This window comes from Oenanthe melanoleuca, chromosome 14 (assembly GCF_029582105.1).
Source record: "Oenanthe melanoleuca isolate GR-GAL-2019-014 chromosome 14, OMel1.0, whole genome shotgun sequence".
In the NCBI taxonomy this organism is placed as follows: domain Eukaryota; kingdom Metazoa; phylum Chordata; class Aves; order Passeriformes; family Muscicapidae; genus Oenanthe; species Oenanthe melanoleuca.
The window spans coordinates 1,631,832-1,654,320 of record NC_079348.1 but is presented as its reverse complement, the minus strand read 5'-3'; the positions used below and the strand labels follow the sequence as shown (position 1 = coordinate 1,654,320).

General features: G+C 39.7%; 2 protein-coding genes across 6 annotated transcripts in view; one reads left to right on the top strand and one right to left on the bottom strand.

Moving 5' to 3' along the window:
• Nucleotides 1-14,067, bottom strand: part of IQCK (IQ motif containing K) — a 33,749-nt gene extending 19,682 nt beyond the window's left edge. The window contains exons 1-7 of the mRNA XM_056503661.1: nucleotides 14,040-14,067; nucleotides 13,120-13,521; nucleotides 11,219-11,292; nucleotides 10,483-10,609; nucleotides 9,395-9,492; nucleotides 5,621-5,673; nucleotides 5,430-5,507 (exon numbers count right to left, since the gene is read on the bottom strand). Coding sequence (XP_056359636.1) covers nucleotides 5,430-5,507; nucleotides 5,621-5,673; nucleotides 9,395-9,492; nucleotides 10,483-10,609; nucleotides 11,219-11,292; nucleotides 13,120-13,521; nucleotides 14,040-14,067 — 860 coding nt within the window. The remainder of the gene's footprint in view (nucleotides 1-5,429; nucleotides 5,508-5,620; nucleotides 5,674-9,394; nucleotides 9,493-10,482; nucleotides 10,610-11,218; nucleotides 11,293-13,119; nucleotides 13,522-14,039) is intronic.
• On the top strand, nucleotides 13,211-21,774 carry KNOP1 (lysine rich nucleolar protein 1). 5 transcript variants are annotated; one of them, XM_056503547.1, is made up of 6 exons: nucleotides 13,239-13,268; nucleotides 13,799-13,867; nucleotides 14,086-15,448; nucleotides 18,319-18,387; nucleotides 18,850-18,927; nucleotides 21,151-21,774. In XM_056503547.1, exons 3-6 carry the CDS (start codon nucleotides 14,087-14,089, stop codon nucleotides 21,460-21,462), a joined length of 1,821 nt encoding a protein of 606 aa, XP_056359522.1. In that variant the 5' UTR covers nucleotides 13,239-13,268; nucleotides 13,799-13,867; nucleotide 14,086; the 3' UTR covers nucleotides 21,463-21,774. The 5 variants fall into 5 exon arrangements, with proteins under 5 accessions (XP_056359517.1, XP_056359522.1, XP_056359519.1 ...); XM_056503545.1 differs by lacking the exon at nucleotides 13,239-13,268 and adding an exon at nucleotides 13,289-13,571; XM_056503542.1 differs by lacking the exon at nucleotides 13,799-13,867 and having other exon boundaries at nucleotides 13,211-13,268.
• The last annotated feature ends 715 nt before the right edge of the window (nucleotides 21,775-22,489 follow it).

Genomic DNA, 22,489 nt, shown 5'->3' with positions numbered 1-22,489 from the left:
AAATAAAATGAAATAATCTCTGGGGGTTCATAGTCACACTGGCACTGAATTCAGACAGTTTTTCCACACAGTAATGCCCAGAAACTCTGATTGTCTTCACATTCCCAATCTTTCTTACAAATAAGCCTGATTCTTTCCTTGGGAAAAAAATATAAGAAAAGATGTGATCAAGAAAATGTTCAGTGTATATAATTCAGGGTTTTGTAATGGCTCTTGCTGTTCCAATCTGTTCCCTATCAGCAGCAGACAACCCTCACATGGAAGCAGCAGCCTTGGAGCCAGGAGCCTGCAGGGAGCAGCAGCCTGGGGCTCAGGGTGTGCAGGTGAGACTGCAGCCATGGAACGGCCTGGGCTTCTCTCTGCTGTTAGAAAACTCTTCTCTAGCAATACTGAAGCAACCCTGATGAAAAGGATGAGGCCTCATAATACAACACAATGGCCACAGCCACATTCACTTCACTTTGACTGTGATGATTATTGTTCCTGAATATTTAGATCATGTACAAACACAGGCAATGACAGAGTCACTGAAGAGATCATAATCTAAAAGAACAGACCACAGAATTGGGGTAAATATGAGACATGCAAGTAAATGACCATGGTGATCTGCATAACTCTAAAAAAGGATTCTGAGAAAGTCTTTGTTTTGGGAAATACTCAAAAAAATCACATGCTGGTCTGAACAACGAAAAAAAATCTCTGTCAATAGTGAATTGAATTTAAAAACATTATAAATACATTTGAGAGTCTTATCAAAGTGACCATAGTGATAATATGAATTCAACTGTTAAACATTCCAACTATTTATATACTTGCTCATCTATTTATAGACTTGCTTATCTATTTCTAATGAAGAAAAGACATGACAAAAAGACAAGACAGTGTGGAACTAACATAAGAAAGTTGTTATGTGGGGAGGCAGAGTCATGTAACCAACAGGAGACTGGGGAAGAACAGGTGATTGTAACAGGAATGTCAGAGGCATTAGAGGAAGCACAGCAATTAGTCTTTGTAATGAGAACATGCAAAAAAATAGCAGAGCAAGAATCTTTTGTCTTCAGTTCTGTCTGAAAATTAGAGTGGATTTCTTGCCTCAATACACTGTCCTGGGGAGGATGTGCCCATTTCAATGCTCCAGCTCAGCTCTCTGTGCTTGCATACTGCTACATATTTTGGAAGTCACAAAGCATTACTTCAGCTTTCTCTCTCCTAGGACCAATATTTATGTAGTCTGTGAGAGTGTTTGTGGGCCTGGACTGAAGGAAACCAAACATGGACCTATTCCAAAGGCCACTCATGTCAACAGGAAAATTTCCATCTCTGTTTGTGTACTTTAGGTCAGACTTTGTGTGCTGAAAACATGAAAAACTCCCCTCAGTGCTCCAACAGCAACATTAGGAAGATGTCACAAAGCACTAATAAGTTTTCAGTTTTCTCAATGCCATTTTGACAACCTTTACATATATTAAAGCATTTTTAATGCATCAGATATTACAGCCATAAAACCTTCAACCCCATAAAGCACCATTACAAGATATAAATATTCTACACAGAAAATTTCTGCAGTCTTTCAACACACAGTTTGTAAATAAAAAAAAATTCTCCTTTGTTAAATTGAATTCTGCCACTTTTCTTGAATGGCAATCTTTACTTGGAAACACACAGAATAACATTTACAGAGATGTATTTGCTGGGCTTTCCATTATTACAATAAAATGTTATTTAAAGCTCAAATTATTAAAGAAAATTAAATAAGAAAATATAAGGCAAATCAAGCATGCTGCAAACATGGCTGGTTTAGGCACAAACCAATGAAATATGGCAGTGTGCAGAAAGCACAGCCTGTAGAAACTGGGCATATTATGGAAAGAAAAAAAATCAGCCACCCGTGCAAAATTACCCCTATTGGCCATCTGAGAGCTGACAATGAAGTCAACTGTAAAGGCAGCTGAGACCAGCAGACTTCACCCAATTAAAATATCTGGGGGAGGGAGAAGAAAAATAATCAATGTGTACATATAAATATACAGATATTAGGCAAAAAGCCACTACTCAAAATTTAGAAATCATTTATATTGTAGCTGCCCACTTCAGTAAAGCCAGGATAAAGTGATTTTCTCTGTGCCTGTACATTTGTTTTGGTACATCCAGACAGATTAAACCAGGAAATGTGTCCTTCTGAACTAGGTAGCAAGTAAATATCTCCAATAAAAAAGGAAATGCAGATTAAAAAAATCTTGTGAATGATTTTTTATCTGGACTTCAAAAGCCAGGAAATACTTATGCTTGTTCCTAACACTGGTGCATATACCATTCACCACTCTCTCTCACTGGATGTAAGGTCAAGGGTTATGTTGAACAATGCTGTTGTACTGTTAAATTTACATGACAGACTCATGATGTCACAGTTTTTCAGAGTAGGGGAACAGTGTTTTATCAGTTTCTTCCTATTTCTTTCATTAATATGCTAAAGGAGGTTGGGGAATGATGCTGCCATGTTACTATCTATGCCAGAAAAGTGACAATTCAGAGGGATCAGAGCATAATCAGAGCTCACTGACTTCCCTGGCCCTGATTCAGTGCACAGAGCTTGGTTACTTGCAACTGAGCTTCAGTGCTGTTCAACCAGAAACACCACTGGAGATGCTGACAAAAGGCAACTGTGGTGCTCAGTAGCATGTTTGTAGGATTACAAAACATTCACAGCTCTAATTCTATTTCCTTTCCTTGGTTCTCTGGAATGGAGGAACAGGTAGATCAGTTTGTATCTCTCAGCAAGTGCCCAACTAAAGTGCTGCTTTTGTGCTCAAACTCCACTTTCCTGCCCTCTGAAAGGTGCAGCTGTCCTTCAAGGCAACAGAAATGTCTGGATATGTGTGGATATGGGATATGGAGATTGCCAGTCAGCACTGAAGCTGCTCCTTCCACTGCTTTTGAAATCTGCTTGGGGAATTGAAGATAACATGGTAACATACAGAGCTCAGTGCAAGGCTAAGATGTCACAGCAATTCCTACACTAAATCCAAATTTTACAAGATCCTTCACCTACAATAACTAGGTTTTGAAGGTACAAGGTTTGCATTTAAAATTCTGAAAAGTGATGCAGCATTTAGGTTCCTTATGAGGGCAAAGTAGGCTGCAAGAGCTCATTTAGAAATGCACTGCACAGAAAGTGAAGCTCATAAGACTGTGGCTTTGACTATTCTTTAAAAAAAATCCAGCTTCAAAGAAGAAACTGGAGGGACTGGAGGAGAGCCAAAAAAGTCATACTCAAGTATGGAATATATTAAAAAGAGCTGAATCTCAGATAGAAAAAAAAATAATATTCCTCTGGGGTTTTTTGTTTTGGTGATTTTTGTTGGGTTTTTTTTAAGCATGAAGATTGCTTGGCACTGATATACCCATCTAAACAGTTGGGATAAGGGTGTTTTCCATCAAAATTTGACCAGCACTTTTTAGTATATTGTCTCTTATATATTCTTAATCCTGTTAAAAAATGAAAACTCCTTTAAAAATAGAAATGGAAATGACAATAAAAAGCATAGAATCAATTACATTTTAAGCGTGATAGCTGAAAGGAGATAATAATAAACTAGTTATGACATATCCAGGACATACAAATTTTCTTATTTTTATTCTTATTTAATATTGCAGCATTCGCTTTGCTCCAATAATATTTACTTCAGAACCAGCATTTTTTTAAATCTGTAATTCTAGCATAAGCTCACTAAAAGCATTTTTTAATAATAATTTTAATAATTATTATTTTAAGGGCCTACTTGTTTAGAAGATTTAAGATGAAGTGTGTCAGCTGAAGCAGGACTCTGACACTTCAGTGTCCTTGTGGAGCTGTCTCTGTGTTATTTAGGAGCAGCACCACTAACAGAAGCTATGAGTCATTCAGGCTGTGATTCCACAGTGTATTTCTCCTGTTGGCAAAGCTGACTTAAGCAGTTCCTACCACCACCTCTCTGTCTTAGCAGCTCATTTATTTTATTCACCTTGCCCTGAGCCCTTCATTTGAATCCTTTGTTTGTGCCAATGCACAGGTTTGCCACTCTCCAAGGTGAGGCAGACTGGAGAAATTATCTGTTTTAAATAGCTGTACAAACCCTCCTCACACATTTTGGCAGAGAGATTCCTAACTCAGAGTAGCCCTGATCAGAATAATCAAGCATCCTACTGATGAGGGTAATAGGGTTGGGGTGAAGAACAGGAGAGAGCAGGGAATGGTTTTGTTCAGCTTTCCCTCCAAGAGAACCACTTGTAAAACTGTGATCTTAGAGATTTTATCTTTGATACAAACATCCATCCTCACAATCCTGTGGTATCAGAACTGCCTTACTGGCCAAGGGCTCTTCTGGGTGCTTCAGAAATGGGTGCAACAAGCAGGCTGCAGCTCCTGCTCACTTTGCAAAGGGCTGAACCCCAGCCTAAAATGGGCACTTGTTGGCAAGAGCTGTGCTTGACAGAACAGAACAGCTGAGGCAGGACAGCAGGATGGCTGAAGGTGTCAGAGTGGAGATGAAATGGGTCATTCTCCAACGGGGTCTTGTTTTGCAGAAATGTCCTTCACAACTCTGAGCACATGACCACCTCTCAGGGAATCAAAGTTAACCCTTCTGACACTGTCACCAGGTTATCCACAAAGACCTGTGATAAGGAACTTTCCTCTTGCTCCACTGGTGTTCTCAGGTTCCAAGTGTAACATGTCAAGAATTCAAAAAAGCTTCATTTTCACTTACATTGTGTAACAAAGTAAAAGTATCTACAAAGATTCCAGTCAAGTTTTCAAATTGAAAATTTTCTTTAAAATCTGACCTCTGAGTTTCTTATTGCCTCACTGTGGATTAATCCTTTGCTTTTCTCACACAGCAGCTATATTTTAAAGGAAAGGCAGTCTCAAGGACAGCAGCATTTTTTTCAAAACTATCATGCTGCTTGGTTCTACAAAAATACCAAGGAATAGATGATTGAGATTGCCAAAAACAAGTCAAAAATGTGCACAGAAATGCATCCTGACACAAAGATGGTTACAGGTATTTTGAAAGCAGCTGCTTACAGTTAGAGAAGGATTTCTTGACTATACCCTCAAAGATTCCCATAGGAGGAAGCAGGACTGAAAATGTTGCTTTACTCCTTAGTACAAAGATATTCATAAGACAACCAGACTATTCAAATGTCCTGCATTCTACAATTAAAATGTTTAGGAATTTGAAATTAATTTATCTGTGAACAATTCTGGTACAAAATACCTTGGAAGTAATACACTAGCCAGTTAGAAACTATCCCATAGTTCTTTGTTGTACACAGTAAAGAGCAATTTGAGGGCACAGTTGCAACACATTGAGGCTCAACCACTTTTTTGGGATAGCAAGGGCAAAGGAATAAAATGAGAAAAGATTATTCTGAGCACTGCAATATCTTACCGATCCTTTAGCCAGTCCTTTACAAAAGGAATGGAAAACAATTCTGTGAATGACTCATCTTTCCTCTTTGGATTCTTGCTAAAGAAAAAGGAAAACAACTCATATTAATTTAAATTTCAGCTATTCAATTTGCAAATTAGTGCTTTGGAATCACTGAACATACTTAGTAGCAAAAACCATGATTAACTTACTTGTATAACCACTCAGTTAGGAAATCAGAGGGAATAAATTTGGTTCTTTTTCCCTAAAGATAGAAGATAGTTTCAAATTATTTATTATCTTTGGATTGGTCATATGTTTAAGCTAAATTGACTGCTTTTATTAAATAAAATATACAGTACATTACTCTGTCTACTCTTTATTGCTACTGCAAACAGTCAGAGGCTCAGCCAAAATTTTAGAAATTTTGTGGAATGATTTCAAGACAAACTATCAATGAGAAAATTCTACATATATTGATATTTGCTGCAGTATATCTAGAACAAAGATCTATGAATGGTGTTCTAAGAGGCAATGTCATTGTGAAGAAATTAACAGAACTCATTCATACATGAAAATATGTTGTAAATTCCTTGCCATTTTGTTTAAAGTTCTATTATCATACTCAAAATACTTCACTTCTTCCAAAACACAAAAGGAACATTGATTGGATGTTGTTTCCTCCTGCATGGAACCATGTGTGAATACACACAGAGTATTGTACAGCTGCTCTGGCCAAATCATCTGCTGGGTGGTACAGAAAGGAAGGCAAAACCAAAGGAAGGCTTCTGTGTGTCCACAGCCACAGCAACCATGGGCATTCCAGAGAACCAAGTAAGAAGTTCAAAACCTAGAGCTTCACAGCAAAACATTTGTGCCCTTTGCTCCCAGTTCTCAGTTTTAACCAACAAAGAGAATTTTGCAAAACGTTTTGCAGCAGGTTATCCTTTGGGACTTGTACAGCCAGTACCACAGCCAGCCTTCAGAACCTGGATTTTGTGAAGGCCAGAATGGATTAGGAAATCCCCTTTTTTTAAAGGATTTCCTCTCCACATTCCATCTTGACAGACTGAATGTATAAATGAGTACAGGTGCTCATTCTGCTTATCATAAACTGCAATAACCATAATGTGGAGAACAGAACAGGGAGCTCTGGTTGGAATAACAGAAGAGCTTGATCAGTACCTTCAGAATCCCTCTGAGATGCTCTGGATGCACACAGCCACAGTGAACCCCAAAGACATTGAGCCCCTGCAGCCTTTGAGCTAAAAGCAAGCTGGGCTCCCATCCCAGCACTTACCCTGTCAAGCAGGAGATTCAGCTCTAACAATTGCTTCTTAGGAAAACAATTCTCACTGGTCACATGCTTTTGTGAAACTACAGCTACTCTCAACCATGGGATGAAAACCAGTCCCATTACTCAGGGAATTGTTTCAGAGAATAAATTCTACACTTTGACAACAAAATTCAATTTAATCTAGCAGTTGTAATTTAATCTGTTTTAAGTAAATTGCTTTTCATTTGCAATGGGAAAAAATGATCAGAACAGGGTTGTCAAAACAGCCATCACCAAAGGAATCAAGTTCATCTTGTTTTATCCTTGTTAGAGGCAGTGAACTTAGCAGACAGGAATTCAATCAAGCTGAATATTTTTTACTTTATTTTCTTTGCCAGGAAACAGTGTATTTTGCTACTGAATTAAATCATTAGTTGCACAGCAGTCAACATGTATAAAGGGAAAAAGTTACATAAATTGACCTGCCTTTGACACATTCCTCCTATGCTGCATGAATCCAGATAAAAAACAGGAAATATCTGTACAATATGCATTGTTAACCTGCAGATGTTTATAAACTGTTTATATTCAGATTTAATTTTCCATTTTTCTGTTTAAATATGATGTGCTTGGTAAAAATCATGAAAATATACTGGTGATCAGAAGATGGCAAAGTCATTAGGAAAGCTTCTTCCATTCCCTTTCCCTGATCTATCATAATTTTAAATATAATATATTCCATTACAGAGCCTGATACAGCTTCATCCTTCTGTGATAGTTGACTAAAAAGAAAAGTCAGTTATTCTAATAAAAACATTTATACATTGTTCAGTTTAATGTTGAAAAATGAATGCATTAGTCAGTTCTCATGAGAGAAAAGATTTAAGAAAATAGTCTTCCCCCTGTAGGCATTTGGGCAGATGGGATAAAACACAGGAGAACTTATGGTAGGGAAAAAAATCAGTGAGGGAATACACTGGGCAACCTAATAGGTTTCTTTCATCTCTAATTTAAAAATGAAGCTTCTGCAGACTGTTCTCATATTTATGCCAGTTTGAAGTCTGCAGCTGGTTTTTCCAGGCTTTAGCTCTTCAGATTTTTTGAATGCATCACATAATGCAAGAGAGCCTATTTTAAATTCAATGTGTAAATGACTATGTTTCTTTACCACCTTTCAAAAAAGATCTTTCCTACACAAGTTTCTGTTTCCAGCATAACCATTTCCCTTTCCTGACTATCCCATGAGATTCTTCCTCTCCAGACATGGATGCTCCTTCTCTGGTCCCTTCCTTGAATTCCTCTGTTGGCCCCGGGATCTGATCTTCCTTAACACAATTTCAATTGCTAAAAACTCTCCTATTTAACTTTCCCTTCTCTTCTCATTCATCTTAATTTCCCTTCAAAACATGAACCCTTTAGTCCCTCTCATTAAAATCCCACTCTTCATTGTCTCTCAGCACACCCTCTCTCTCCTCCTGGGCTCATTCACCATGGATTGCAGCCAGTTTGGATATTCCTCCTTCCTTCCAGTGCTTCTTCCATTTATCTCCCACTGCTTTACTCTATACAGCTGCCCTTTACAGGCTTTAATGACTCATGTCTAGCCAGAATTCAAACCCAGTATTCTTTTCCCATCATCCATGATTTCAGTTAGCTTAATCACAATTTATCTTCTTCATGTCCTGTTGTCTTATGAATTCCATGAATCTTTTGAATCTCTGTTGTCCTCTTATTTTTAGAAGCTGTATTCCAATATGTTTATCACAAGATCCTTTCTCCCTGTTCCTACTTTAGGAACAGTTTCTAAGGACTCTGCTTTTGATCCTAAAATTCAGTTCAAGTTATTTCATTAGCCATTTTAACACAAATTATAGCAAGTTGGGTTTTTCCCTCCAAATGCATAGGGAATAATACATTTGTTACCAAACTAAAGGATAACTAAAAATCATATATTTATGTCAGATAAGGAAACAGAATGTGCAAGTACAAGCACCTGGACAGCAATGGAAAAGAACACAAATATTCCATTACATGGCAAGCACAAAGAGCTATTGTTTTCCTAGTTATTACTCAAAAGGAGGAAGAAATGAGGTCAAAGTGGAAAACTATCACCTGACATCAGTTTGCTTTCCTAAGCTTGGCTCCCCAGTAGCAGGGCAGCTCTTCACATAAGTGTTTCCTATCAGCTGAACTCATTTTTATCAGGTTTCTATACATTAGAAAATAATTACTTTTAGTAGTTTTCTACACAGATACATACAAAATCCAATTTCAGCACACACACTTACTAATATATATACCACAAAAGATCTGAAAAATTTCTTAGATTAAAAATAGACAAAGTAACCTTAGATTTGTTCCGAGTTTGAAACAGAAATATTTCTCAAATGAGTGAAATGTATTAATCTGAAAGGAGGAAGTCTGTTCCTCTAACACACAACACTATTTAGGGTAGATACAATCAGATATTTAAGGAGGATTTGTAGAGAGCTAGAGGTTCTCATAATGATCAAGTTCATGTAGAATGTAATCTATTCTGAATTACTGGAGAAAATAACATTTAAAACCAGATCCAAAACAACCCATGATGTATTATATCATATTATTGTGTTGGTTTTCTTGCAAAAGACCAAATTTTAAAAAATCCTGCCTGTGAAATAAAAGGCTGTAGCTTCCTGCCAGTGATTTGAAATGAGAACTACAAACTAACCTCAAAACACTTCTCCTTCTCTGCTTCATGCAGAAGTGCAGCCAGGCCAGGTAAGAGCACTGGGAATATGTAAAACTCCAGGTATTCTCGAGGAGAACCTGAGCAAAACAGGAGAGCTTCACTTACAGCTCAGCACTTGGATTTCACACAAACACAACCTTAGATATCACAAAGTCACTACCAGTCATTTGTCAACACCATCACAGCTTGGGCAAAGCAGATTCATTCCCTTCAGGTACAGCCCCTGGACTGTCTTCACTTCTCAGCCAACACAACATAAACTTCAGTAAATTTCAAGCTAAAGGGGCACCAACACTGCAAGCTCAGTGTGCCTCAGAGATGTCAGACTCAGTTTTAAGTGAATACACTCAGACACCAGAAGCAGTTTGGTCACAGAAGTGAACAGCTCTGTGAGTTAATTTACCCTGACAGGAAGAAATTAGCCTGTGCTGAACTCAGTGCTGTTGCAGTTAGGCCACTTTGGTGTCTCATGCCCTTTACAATCTGCATTAGCAGAATTTCTAGACAGAGGAAAAACCAAAGGTTACATTTAAGTGGTGCTGTGATTTCTTTGTCACAATTGCTTCACACTTGTAGACCCTTCAGAGATTTTAACATGACTCCATAAATGCAATTTCCCCCTCTCAGACAGGTCTGGGTTGGCACCTCTCTCCATTCAGGTTTTGGTGTGATCAGCAAAGATTAAGACATGAGTGTTCTCTTCTGGCAACACAGCTGAAACACTGAATTTATTGTCAGCTTTAGACCTTTACTTGGCTCACATACTGCCAGAAAATGCTCATAATTGGGAGGACACTATTTATATAAAAGCCAAGGTAACACTGCTCCTGACTTGCACAGGAATTCCTAATGAGCAAGAATTAATGGAAGAGAAGACAAAATGAAGGGCCACACATTGCTGCTGTAAATTTATTATAAAGTATAGGAATTGATAAAAGGGGAAGAACAAAACTTCAGAGCTGTTTCCATTCTAATCTGTAATTAGATGGTAAAGACAGTATTTTGACAACAGTTTTGAAATTCAATTGTCTATTTAGCCTATTGATCCTAGTTTTGGATATACTTACATTTCTTTGGATCAGGGGGTTCTCCAGAGGGGGTTTCCCCAAGTATGGGAAGCACATATTGGTCTGCAGAGGCAGAAAAATTTTGTTCTATAGGTAATGGCTGCACCATTGCTGCTTCCAAAGGCTCCTGTTCAAAATAAATTTATTCTGTCTAAATACCCCAACAGACTAGACAAAAATATACAAAGCAATTCAACAGGAGAAAAAATAATGTCAGTTAAAAATTATGGAATTATAATTTCTAATTCAAATATTGTAATATTTATGTATTTTCTGAATACTTGAAAATATATAATTACACTTTAAAAACTTCTGCAGCTACCAGCACAGTACAATCATCCAAACTTAACAGAAGGTATATGACTCTTTTTAACAGAGTATGATGAGATATCACAATTGTAAAAATATTTTATCCATTGTAAGAAATAGTAATCATTTGGAAATTAATACTGGTAGCTTTTTCTGAAAAAATATTTTCTACTCAGAAGCTTAAATATCTCTTTCCTCTAGGCCAGAAGTTCTGACCTTCACCTTTGAAAGAAAAAAAACCTGCTTAAAATACAAGCAATTATTTGGAATATTACATTTGTTGGTTCAAAGAAGTCATTTGAAAAGTAATAGTTTTGTTTTCATCTTATGATAGAGTCTACCCTGTGGGTGCCTAATTTTCACATTTAGTTGTCTAAAACATATTAAATCCATCTCTATACAGATTTTTTAATTGAACTGTACTCACTGATCCTTGTTTTGATTCAGGATCTTGTTTTGATTGAGGAACATTTGAAAATTGAGGCTGTTCTGCTTCATGCTCTAAAAGTAAAAAAAAAAAAAAAAAACACATTTACTAGGAGACCCTAAAAATAATTTTCCTCCTAAACCAACATTTTTTTAAAGGTATTTATTTAGGTTTGAAACAACAAAAGTCAGTATGCAGTAAATATTTGGTTAACATGAAATCTAAGGTTTTAAAACCAGTAAGAACTTTAGAGACTCTTGGCATGTCCTCTCTTGAGCTTTAAGTGCAAGGCTCCCACTGATAAAAGAACCCTTTATTGGGAAAAGGGTTTTTAACCAAAATAATAATTCAAAATATTTCAATACAAGTAAAATGCACATGCTTGTACAGAATTAACAATTGTTTTTACTAGTAGACAAGAGTGCTTTTCAGAGTGGATTCCTTTATAAGCAATTAAATCCCACGGACAAGTATTACTGTCTCCACTTAAAAAAAAAAAAAAAAAAAAAAAAAGAAAGAAAAAAGAAAACAAACCTACACAAACAAATAACAAACACACAACGAACTAAAAGCTGTACATGACCCTCAAGGATTAATGAGTGACCCAGGCTAAGAAAAGTAAAGGACCAGGACAAGGAACTTGGTATGAGAAAAGCGAAGATCCCAGACTGCAGAGCACCGAGCCAAAGCCTGTCTGACCTGGAACAACCAACCTTTCTCCTAGGCTGAAAATGGCCATTTTAATGCAAAATGCCCACTCTAGCATTAGGGAGCAGCGAATGAGGAGAACCCCAGTGCAGAGCTGCAGGGCGGGTCTCGCAGCTCTCGGTTCTCACACTCCGGGAGGAGTCAAGGGCTTTGCTCTTAGTGATGCTCTGGGAACGTGTTTTGTGTTCGTGTGACTTCTGTACCAGCAATGACACAGCCGCCTCTGCGCTTTTGAAACACTTATCTTAGAAAATTAGGATTTTAATTACCTTGCTGAAAATAAATCAAAGTTAGAAGGGAGAAGGGAGAAGTTATCTGAAACTTAAATAATTGGTTGTCAGTCATTTCATGTTTGCTCAGCTGCACTTACAATGGGAAAAGATGAAACCAGTGAGCAGATCCAAAGGAACATGGACAATGCAACCAGAAACACATGCTTTGGAAAACTGGACTGTCCCAGAAATCACTTGTATTGTCATTGATAGAAAAGGTCAAGAGTTCAGGGTGAGGAAGACTCCCCTTACTTCCTCCTTTTAAGACCCCTCCCCACGAAAACGACTCCAGGCTTAATTTAAGAAGAATCAATGCTTAATAGCCATTCTAGCTAATTACCATGGGAAGCGGGGATGGGAGGGGCTGTTATTATGAATATGTATTTGTTTAAATCCTTTGCCAATAAATAAACTCTGTGACCACCTATGATTTGGCAGTGTGCATTAGAGGATTACCTCACGCTGAATAAACACACACTTTGTAACTTGAAATTGTTAGAGAGTCTTTTGTCCGTCCCAGCTGACTATCGGTGTTAACCAACACCCTTATTTTGGTAAATCGCTGTCCCAAGGCGGTGTCTAACCCCGGCTCAGAGCACGAGGGCAAAACTCCCACAGCAGAAACACGCAGAGAACGTGTCTGCCGGGAAGTTACCACAATAAAAGCAACACAACGCCCAGAGCGTTTGGCCTTGGTGCCGGCGCAGAGCAGGGCGGCTTTGGGCTGAGGGGAGCGGGCGGCCGGGAACCGAGCGGGGAGGGGCGGCCTGAGGGGCGGCCTGAGGGGCGGCGAGGACTCGGGGAGGGGCCCGTTCCCGGGGGGGCTCGGAGCGGAGCCGAGCAGGGCAGGGCCGAGCCGGGCAGGGCAGGGCAGAGCAAAGCCGGAGAGAACCGGGGCCGGGGCCGGCCCGGGGCTCCCACCTGCGCCGTCCCCGCCCCGCGGCCCGCCCGCCGCCATGGCCGCGTCGCGCGCGTTGCCGCGGTAACGGCTCCGGCAGCGCCCGCGCGGGGCGGGGCGCGAGCGCGATCGCTTCCGGGGCGGTGGCGCGCGCTGCACGTGGGCACGGGAGGTGAGCGCTGCACGGCCCGGCCCGGCCCGGCCCGGCCCGGTTCGGTTCGGTTCGGATCGGATCGGATCGGATCGGTCCGGCCCGGCCCGGCCCGGTACAGGCACGGCCCGCACGGGATGCGCTGGTGGCGGGCCCGGGCCGGGCGGGACTCGGGCCGCCGCCCCCGCCCGGTGTGCGGCCCGTGGGTGGGCGCGGTGAGCCCGGGCCGTGCTGGACCTGCTGTTCTTCTGACAGGATCCTTTCTTGACATCTTCTGTATTTATTTATTACAAACCGAATAGGAATTGCTAAGTTTCTCGGCAAGTGAGTGCTAAAGGCTTCTCTGTTGCAACCAATTCTTTGGCAAAAGTGTCCTGAGAAAAGATAAGAAATCGCAGATAGAAGCAAATCTAAGGTGATAATAAAGGTGCGTTGGAAGGATGTTGTAATGCTGAGTGGGCAGTAGAGTGGCGTGAAGTTCAGTGTTAAGTGAAAAGTCACGTCCTAATTGTATTTGTTTATATACGCACGGATGTGTTTTGCTGTTCCAGGTATTTCTGTGAAAATGTTACATTCTGCTGTGAAACACAAATAGAACCTTGCAGGCTAACTAGGACAAGGTACACTAAACTAAGTGATAAAATGAATCAGTCCAGTAAATGTATTTTCTGTATGTGTTTGTATGTCAGTATATTCTGGTTCCCCATCATAGACTGAAATTAGAAAGTGTGTCAGGGACAATGGGAGATAAGGAATGGCTTCAGAATAAAGGAAGGCCAAGTAGATTAAGACTCATCTCTTTGAAGCAGTTCACTAACATCTTCATTTCCTTTTTTAGAATGACAATAAAGAAAAAGAGAAAAGAATTTCATGAGGAGCCTGTACAGAAAAAGGTGAAGACTATCATTAAAATTGAGGAAGATGTTCAGACTGTCATTAAAACTGAGAACAATGGCCGTCTCAAGAAAAAGAAAAGGAAAAAGGAAAATTTAAAAGATGAACGTTTACACAAATTGCAACCAAAGAATAGTAAGAAAAACAAGAAGAAGAACGTTGACTGTGAATTACTCAGAGAAGCTCATTTAGAAAGCTTTGTGAATATGAAAGGTCATCTGGATTTACAACTTCAAGAAGAATCAGAGGAACAAATTAAAATACTCAAAAAGAAGAAAAAAAAAGTCCAGTGTAGTTTCTCCTTGGAGAATGAGAGTAGTGACATGGAGCTTTCAAATCATCACACAGATGGGACTAAGAAAAAGGAATTGTCTTTAAAAAGAAAGAGAAAGAATACTGCTTTGGATATGGAATTGGATGGTGAGGTGAAAAAGAAAAAAAAGAAGAAAAGCAGTTTTTCATTAGAGGACATTCAGGACAGTGAACAAAAGCAATCTGCAAAAGTTTGTAAAGACACCCACAAATACATTTCACAAGAAGCAGTTTTTATGGGTAAAAACTATGACACAGGTAATGCCCAGAATGGTGGGGAGAGTTGTGAGAGAAGAAAGAAGAAGAAGAAAAAGAAAGAGAAGTCTGACTGCTTTTTACCACTGGCAGATAATGAGGACAACATACATGAAGTTCCTGGTAGCCCCACTGCATTAAGTGACTTCAGAAAAAGGAAAAAACATAATTCCTGGGAATTTACATTGACAAGCAGAGAGGAAGAGGACAAAATTAAGAACTTTGGGAATGCCAAAGAGAGGAAGAAGAAGAAGAAGAAAAAGAAGAAAAGAAAAGAAATTTCTTCCTCAATCTGTGAAGAAGATATGCCGGACTGCAGTCACAGCATTCCTGATAAGCATCTCCCAGCACAGCAAGAAGTTGAGCTTGAGGAAGAAGAGCTGTCTGGAAAGAAAGAAAGGAAGAGTTTCAAGGATAATAATGAAGTCAGTAAGAAGGAAAAGAAGAAGATTAAGAAGGAGGACGAAACAGCATACTCAGAAGTTTATTTAAACAATGACAGTTCCTCTAAAAGCCAAAAAATGCTACTGGAAAGCAATGAAAAGAGCAAAGAGAGTGAGCTGGAGAGAGCTCAGTGTGTTACAGGGGATGCTGTGACATTAGGCAATAGTAATCCTGTGCTGTGTGACAGAAAAAGGACAAAAAGGAAAAAAGTACCACCACAGGACTTGGTTGAAGAACCAGATCCCAAAGCAGTTACAAACAAGATCAAGACAGAATCACCATGGAATGAGTTAGAGGTAAGTTGTGGAAAGCAGGGCAGCTTTGCCCCCTCCTGCCAAGGAGCTGAAAAGCTTTTGGGCAGTTTCCTGCTTGGCAGGCTGCTTTGCCTGCTTGTAGCACTGAGCTCAGTGAGGCCACTGGGTGCTGGGAGGCAGGATCAGCTGATCCAGTTCAGCATGTCATAGCTGACAGGACTGCAGAACATTTTGAGCTGGAAGGGACCCACGAGGATCAAGTCCAGCTCTTAATGCAGGGATCAAACCTGTGATCAGCTGAGCTGATCCTGGGACATGTGGGGAAGCACTGATACCTGCTGCTGCACTCATGGAGTGTTTCAGCTGTGAAAATGTAAATATTGGCCAAAAAAGAAAGTGGGTTTGTACAGTCATGTGTTCAATTGCTTTTAGCAAAGTGGCAACACTCTTCATAAAACAGGAGTTTGATACCATGTCATTTCCCCTGAGCAGGTGGTAACTCTGGCAGCAGGAGTTCATCTAATGTTCATTAGACTTTCCTCAAGCTTTGCTGCTGTCAGTGCTGGAATTATGTAAGGTTAGAAACAAAGGGGAAAGTTAGCCAAAACCTGTTGACTAATTCCAACAAAACTTCCAAGAAAATCCTAAGTGTAGACTGGGCCAAGAGCATTGGAAGTCACATTCTGATAGAAAAATACTAAAGACATAAACACACAGTGTTAATTAAAACACCAAATCTATGCAAGGAAATAAATAGACATAAGAACTATGTAAATGGTAACTGAAGGTAACAGAGATTATATCCTGACTGACTGGTTAAGGAAATCCCATCCCAGAGTCTTGCAGTACCTGCCACTTGTGAGGTAAAATGAACATGGGGAGGAACTGATGAAATCCTTGAAATGCAGAAGTTTTTTCTTTATCTGATCAAAGTCATGTTTTAAAGCTAAGGGTGCCAAAAGTTAATACCCACATGCCCAGCTTCTGTTGTTATCTTTGGGAGTTAATCTGTGAGATGCTCAGAAAATCCAAGGGTATCTATCTGTATTTTCAGCTGCTTAAACTTAACTTTGAAAACAGCACATTGCAAGTCACTAGGAGGTTGTTTTTATTTCTTTAGGTATTGGGAAGCTGCACTCCAGTTGCTTTCTATCAAGAATTTTGAATGCTTGGCTTATTTAAATGTCAAGCACTAGTGAAGAAGGTATCACTGAAGATTTTTGCAAGCTAAGGGTTGAGCAGAACACAGTGTGAGCTACTTCTCAAGCTTTTGCTTTGTCATGCACTCAAATGCATTTTCCACAAGTTCTATGGAAATCAGGCATCTGTCTGGTGTCTAGTGCTAATAATTAAATATAGATTCATGTGGAGACCCAAATAGAGGCTTTTTTCACAGGGGTTTGTGTATGCTTATCAGTCATGAGGTGAGCAGATTTTTGGGGCTTTCAAATTGGATTTCTCCTTTTGACCTTTCAAAAGGACAAGGTGGTTTTATTGCTGGATATGTTTTCTAATTAAATTGACATTGCCTTTCTGAGGTTGTTGGACATTATTTGGATTTTGCAGCTGCTTCCATTGTGTAGAGGCAAGATAAGCCCTACAATGACATGTAAACTTTCATGCCCAGTTAATATGGAAACCACAGCAAATACCTTGTTGGAGTTGGGTGATGCATGTTTTGTTGTTCTTTTTCATAAGCAGCTCCTTTAATAATAAATAACTACTCAAAAGAAAATCTGAAGATTGAGAAGTCTGGGTTAATCAGTTGTAGCTAGTTCTAGTTCCTGACAGACCAAAAGACACTGCAATAATAAATAGCTGAAACTGTGCCATAGTCCTGAGATGTTTTAATCTACAGCATGTCACACACTCTGCATGTCTTGAAAAATCCTGTTGGGCTTGCCCTGCAAGTAAAGGAGCAAACTTTAAAGGCAATGTGGAGTGATACCCACGTTGTACCAGTGATTGTTTTTTCTCATTGGATGGCACTGCAGTCAGCAGTGAGGGCTCAGTCAGTGCTTTGGTTTGTTTTCCACAGGCAGCATAGCCCTGCCACATGTGAACGTGCTCCTTTCCAGCAGGTGGAGGCAGCTTGGCTCACCTCCATGGGGCAGCTTTTTGCACTCAGCACTGTGCTGGGAGTTAGCAGGGATGGGGGAGCTCCCTCCTTCTGGCTAAAAAGAAAAAAGTATTCTGCAGCTGTTTGCAGAATCCCATCAGGATGGTTTACCTGCTTGTTTTAATAGATCTGAAAAGACAGTACCAGGCCATCTAGAAGTAAATTGAGGGTTGTTTTTGGTTTCTTCTTTTTATCCAGGAGCATGAGCTCTCCTTCCTGCAGACATTTTTAGTAGTGCATGTACTTGTGTGTGTGACAGCAGTGTATAAAGGGTAGCTTTGGAAAATGAGGTAAATCATTGATGGCTTTTAATATAACTAAAGCCTCCAAAAAGTAACAGCAGGTTCTGCTGACAGAAGTATGTTGCAAATCTTTTCCTTGTCATTTCCTTGGCTGTTTCATGCATGGTTTTTTATGTTAGCTGTATCAATAGATCTTCCCTTTGGCCACTTTTTCCAGGCTGGTCTAAAGCTTATGGCTCTTATTTACCACCATCCTGGACTTACTGCTTACCCTGTTATACTGGATGCCCAAAAAGCTTCTCCAAAATACAAATTTGGAAGAGAAAGGCTGGGGGCAGTGGTTTAGGCATGCCCTAAAACCTCTCTGTGAGGTTTTCCACAGGAAAACACATTTAATTGGCATTTTCATCTTAGATCTGACTATTTCTTCTTGCCCCAGAACAGTAATACTGATAGCTTAGTGTTTAACTACTTTTGTGGTAAGAGCTGTGTAAATTCTAATTAACCAGAATGGATAAAAATAATCATACAAGCTTTTTCCTGTCTTACAGGAACATCTAGATGGTGTAATTATTGTTCGGGAAAAGAAAGGAAACTGTGATGAAATTAGCATAGACAAGGTATGCTCTGTGCTAGCTGGGTAAGAGCTAAAGCAAGTCAGCATTTAACGTATGCATAGGAATTGATACAAAAAACCTGCTTTGTTGTTTATCTATGCCTAGATTTCCCCAAATAAAGTTCTGCTTAAAATCTGCTTTATGTGTGGGTTAAGTCCAAAATGTAGAGCTCCAGTCAATGTCAGAACTAAGTAACTTGTTAAGTACACAATTTTTTTGCCTCTCATCAGTGTTGCCTGCAATTAGAAACTTAGACTTACCTGATAAGCAGAACACTCATTTAACAATCACTAAAAGATTACAGTTCTCATGTGTGTGTGTGAAAGAATCCCATGCAACTTTTAATTATCTTTGCAAAATTCTGAAGATAACTAATTATTTTTCTCTTATTATTTCATTGTGAATTGTCATTTAACACACAGGACACAAGTCTTATGCTGCATGTGTAATTTTTCTGCACACTAGGTGAGGCGACAGGCCCTGCAAGAAGAAATTGATAGAGAATCTGGCAAAACCAAGGCTCTCAGTTCCAGAGTGGGACAGGTACTGTATGAGCTTAGACCTCAGCCTGATGGAAATACTGTGTTCCTGTAAAAAACAGTGTTCTTTTCTGTATGTGGCTCAGGCACAACAGTTCCTTCTGACTGCAGATTTCAGGTCATGCTATAAACAAGCTGGTGCAATGCCAGGAGCCTGATAGCTGAGCAGGGAATTCCTTGGCATTGTACAGAGCTCTAATTCCCATCATCAGTCCTCAAAAGCAACATTTCCTCTGGAGAATGAGCCATCAGAAATTGCTACAGAAGCATTTTCTGCATACTGTGAAATACAAGTGATTTTTGGGCTGTGGGTGCAGTAGTCACTGAAGTGTGTCTGATTTCTCACACACATTCAGCAGCAGGGACCCACATGGAAAGGTAAAATATCATGTGTGTGGTATTTAGTCAGTCCTCTCATGGCTTCTGCATCTTTCCTCCACCTCTTTGGAAGATTATTTTTGATTCTTTGCTTTTGCAAAGAACTCAGCCTGGCTCCTGATAGATTCACAGTAAGGTAGTGGAAACTGGCAGTAGTGCCAGGGGTGAGAAGATTGAGGTGGAGAGAAAGCTCTGCTGGTAGTTCAGGCTTCTGCTGTTCTGCAGGACTGCCAGAATGCCTAGAAAGCTGGAATATGCCTCAAACAAATGCCAGCAAAAACTTCTGTGGATCTAACATAGTGGGAGGGAGTCTGTGTAGCTCTGGAGCTACAACTGTCTAATATTCTCTGAAGTCATTGAGAAAAATTACATCCTTGGCAGGAGATCTCAGTTCTTTGGCACTGATCTGTCTCTGTTTAGTAGCATGCAGAAGAATAGAAGCTGTGAAAACTAATTCATCACCTCCACAAAGAGTGAGCTGGAAATGCTTCAGCAAAAGCTGTGTGTAGTGCCTGCCAGCAGCTCACTTAAAAACAGAGTTTTGACAAACCATAATTATATTTGCATGGATGTCTTCCATTGCAAAGGGAGGACTTCTATTTATTTATCTGTGTCACAGACTGGGCTTGTACAGCAAGTTACCTCTGTGCTAGGTCAAAAGGCTGAAATATTTATTATGGGCAGCTTTCTTTCAATACTAGGTGTTCTGGTCTGTGATAGGGAATGATAATCCAGTCTTGCCTTTTTTTTTTTTTTACCTTAAAAAGCCCTGCTGTAGCTTGCCTGCAGTTGTGTAGCAGGCTGTGTGTCCTGTTTGCTGTCTGATGGGGAATGACTGTTTCATGCTAGCTGCAACTGTTCTGTTGGAAGGATTTCAGGCTGACCTAAACATACCACTGAATTCTCTTTCTTTTCTTTTGATGTAGCCAGCTTAGGCTATTTAATTAATATTTTAATTAATATTCTGCCATTTAGTATCATGCCAAATTTTAAAGAAATAATTCTGAGTAGAAATCCTGCCAAAAATACTTGTAAATGACTGCATAGCTATAGCTCAATAGTCAAATATACCTTTTAATAATGAAGCCTGTTCTTAGGTAAGCCAAAAGTTCATGAACTTTGTAAATGCTGTGGTGTGTCTGGGGTTTTCCACAAACAGCTGAATTCTCTTTTTAGCTGGACATTGCTTCCTCAGAAAGGAGTCTGAATCTGCAGACAGAAGATAAATCCTGAAGGGGTGATCTAGTTCAGAGAGTACAGTTAAATATAAATACAGTTATACAAAGAACAGAGCAAACTGTGGGAGTTTGCCCCCAAATTCAGGGCAGACAAGGCTTTAAGAGCACTAGACTTAGTCCTGGTGGACAGGGGAGGCCTCTGGTTTTGCATCCTTGCAATATTAGCTGTAATTAGTGGGATGAGAATGCAAAATACCTTATAAGCCAGATTGAACAGTGTCCACAACTAACAAAACACTGCTGAAAACAGCAGCTCCCTAGCTAGGCAGTGGGAAAATGAAAAGATAACCCTACCCAGTGACAGTGAAAGAGGATCCAGTCTGACAGTTCCCTTGGAGCTGGGTAAGGAGGGAGCAGAAAGCCAAGATTCCCCAGGACAGGGGGAGAGGAGATTCTCAAAGCACATTAACCCCTGGCTCAGGTTAAATGGCCTGAAATGCTGATCAAGGTGCACTCAGGTGAGTTTTTACCACATCCCCTGAGAGGTTCTGTCCATGGAGTAACAGCTTCTGTCACCCTGTCAGGCTTTGGTAGCTGCTTCTGCTACACAGCCAGAAATTGTCTTCCTTGGTCTTGGTATTTCTCAGTGTTAACTTTGTTTTGCCTCACAGGATATGAAGCTTGGACAGTGGAGTACAGCTGCTTTTAAAAGTTCTGCAGAGCAAATGAAGTTTTTTAGACTGATGGGTGGCTTTAAAGAGGGTTCTGTGCCCATCCAAAATCCCTCAGCAACTACAAACAAACCCAACATGGCTCTGAACATGGAAGGGGAGGAGAAGTTGCAGCAGGCTCTGAAGATGGAGTTTGATAAAGCAATGGACTTGAAGCAACATAGAGGAATTGGTCTTGGATTTCAGCCTGCTGCCAACAAAAAAGTATACATAGACAAATATGCATCTAGATCTATAAAATTTGAAGATTAAAACTCAGAAGTACTAAAAAGTGAAATTTCTTTTTACCTTCCTCATCTTTTTACTTGAAATAAAATACCAGAAGGCTGAAGAAACTTCATTTATGAGGTACTTAAAGTACAAGTTTTCAACTGCATCTGCCAGTGGAGCTGGGTCCTCACTTCATCCAAACAGTTCAGTTCTTGAAACCTTTACCATGTTTTTTCTGCAAGGCAAGAGAGAGCCTCCTTCAAAGACTGAAGATGTATGCTATGCCTGCATTAGCTGAAATTCAGATTTTTTTTTTAATGTTGATTTAATAAACTTACCTGTATCTTAAATTATTTGAAAGGGTTTTATTGTTCTGTAAAACACTCAGTGGTACAAAATGATGGTGCTTTACTTTGAAGACATGATAGTCTCAAGTTTGATGAGGGCAGACTTTTAACTCAAAGTACTTAAAAATCTAACATCTTTATAATATTGGATAGCATTGAACATCCTCTATGTTTGACTGTGCTCTGGCAGCTGGATTTTCAAACAGCAGCTGTTACCTAAAGATGAAAGTATAAGCATTTTGGAGAGTAGCACAACAGAACTTTTCTTGACATTTTTTACATTTCTTTATCTTTTAAGACTGTCTCACTTTCCACAATTTCCTCTGCTCTACCTGAAAGCATCTGCCTCCAGCAGAAAACACACTTAACAAAACAGCACTTGGTTCTGATGCATTTTGGGCAACTCCTGAGAGGAAGTGAAAATTGTGCTGAGACTCCCTCTAAGGGGTTGCCATGAATCCATTCCCATATCTGGGAAGAGGGAGATGCTCTTCTTGCAGGGTCTAAACTTGTCTTTGAGAAAACCAGCTCCTTTAAATTGTCATTTAAAACCACCACTACCTCCACAAGAGGCTGTTTTGCATCAATGCTCTCAGTGTTCAGCACCAGCTTCCACCAGCCCTTCAAGGTTTTGGCTCTTGTTTTACTAAAATTCAGGTAGTTGAGGTTTGTTTTCTCTTCTAGTTTGAAATAAATGCTGAATTCAAGCCCTCAGCTACTTG

Excerpts from the sequence above, each read along its gene's own strand:
- KNOP1 (XM_056503542.1), top strand. The coding sequence starts at position 14,087 with ATGACAATAAAGAAAAAGAGAAAAGAATTTCATGAGGAGCCTGTACAG. Across the intron at positions 18,388-18,849 it reads ATGAAATTAGCATAGACAAG|GTGAGGCGACAGGCCCTGCA; the intron begins GTATGCTCTGTG and ends TCTGCACACTAG. Across the intron at positions 18,928-21,150 it reads TCAGTTCCAGAGTGGGACAG|GATATGAAGCTTGGACAGTG; the intron begins GTACTGTATGAG and ends TTTGCCTCACAG.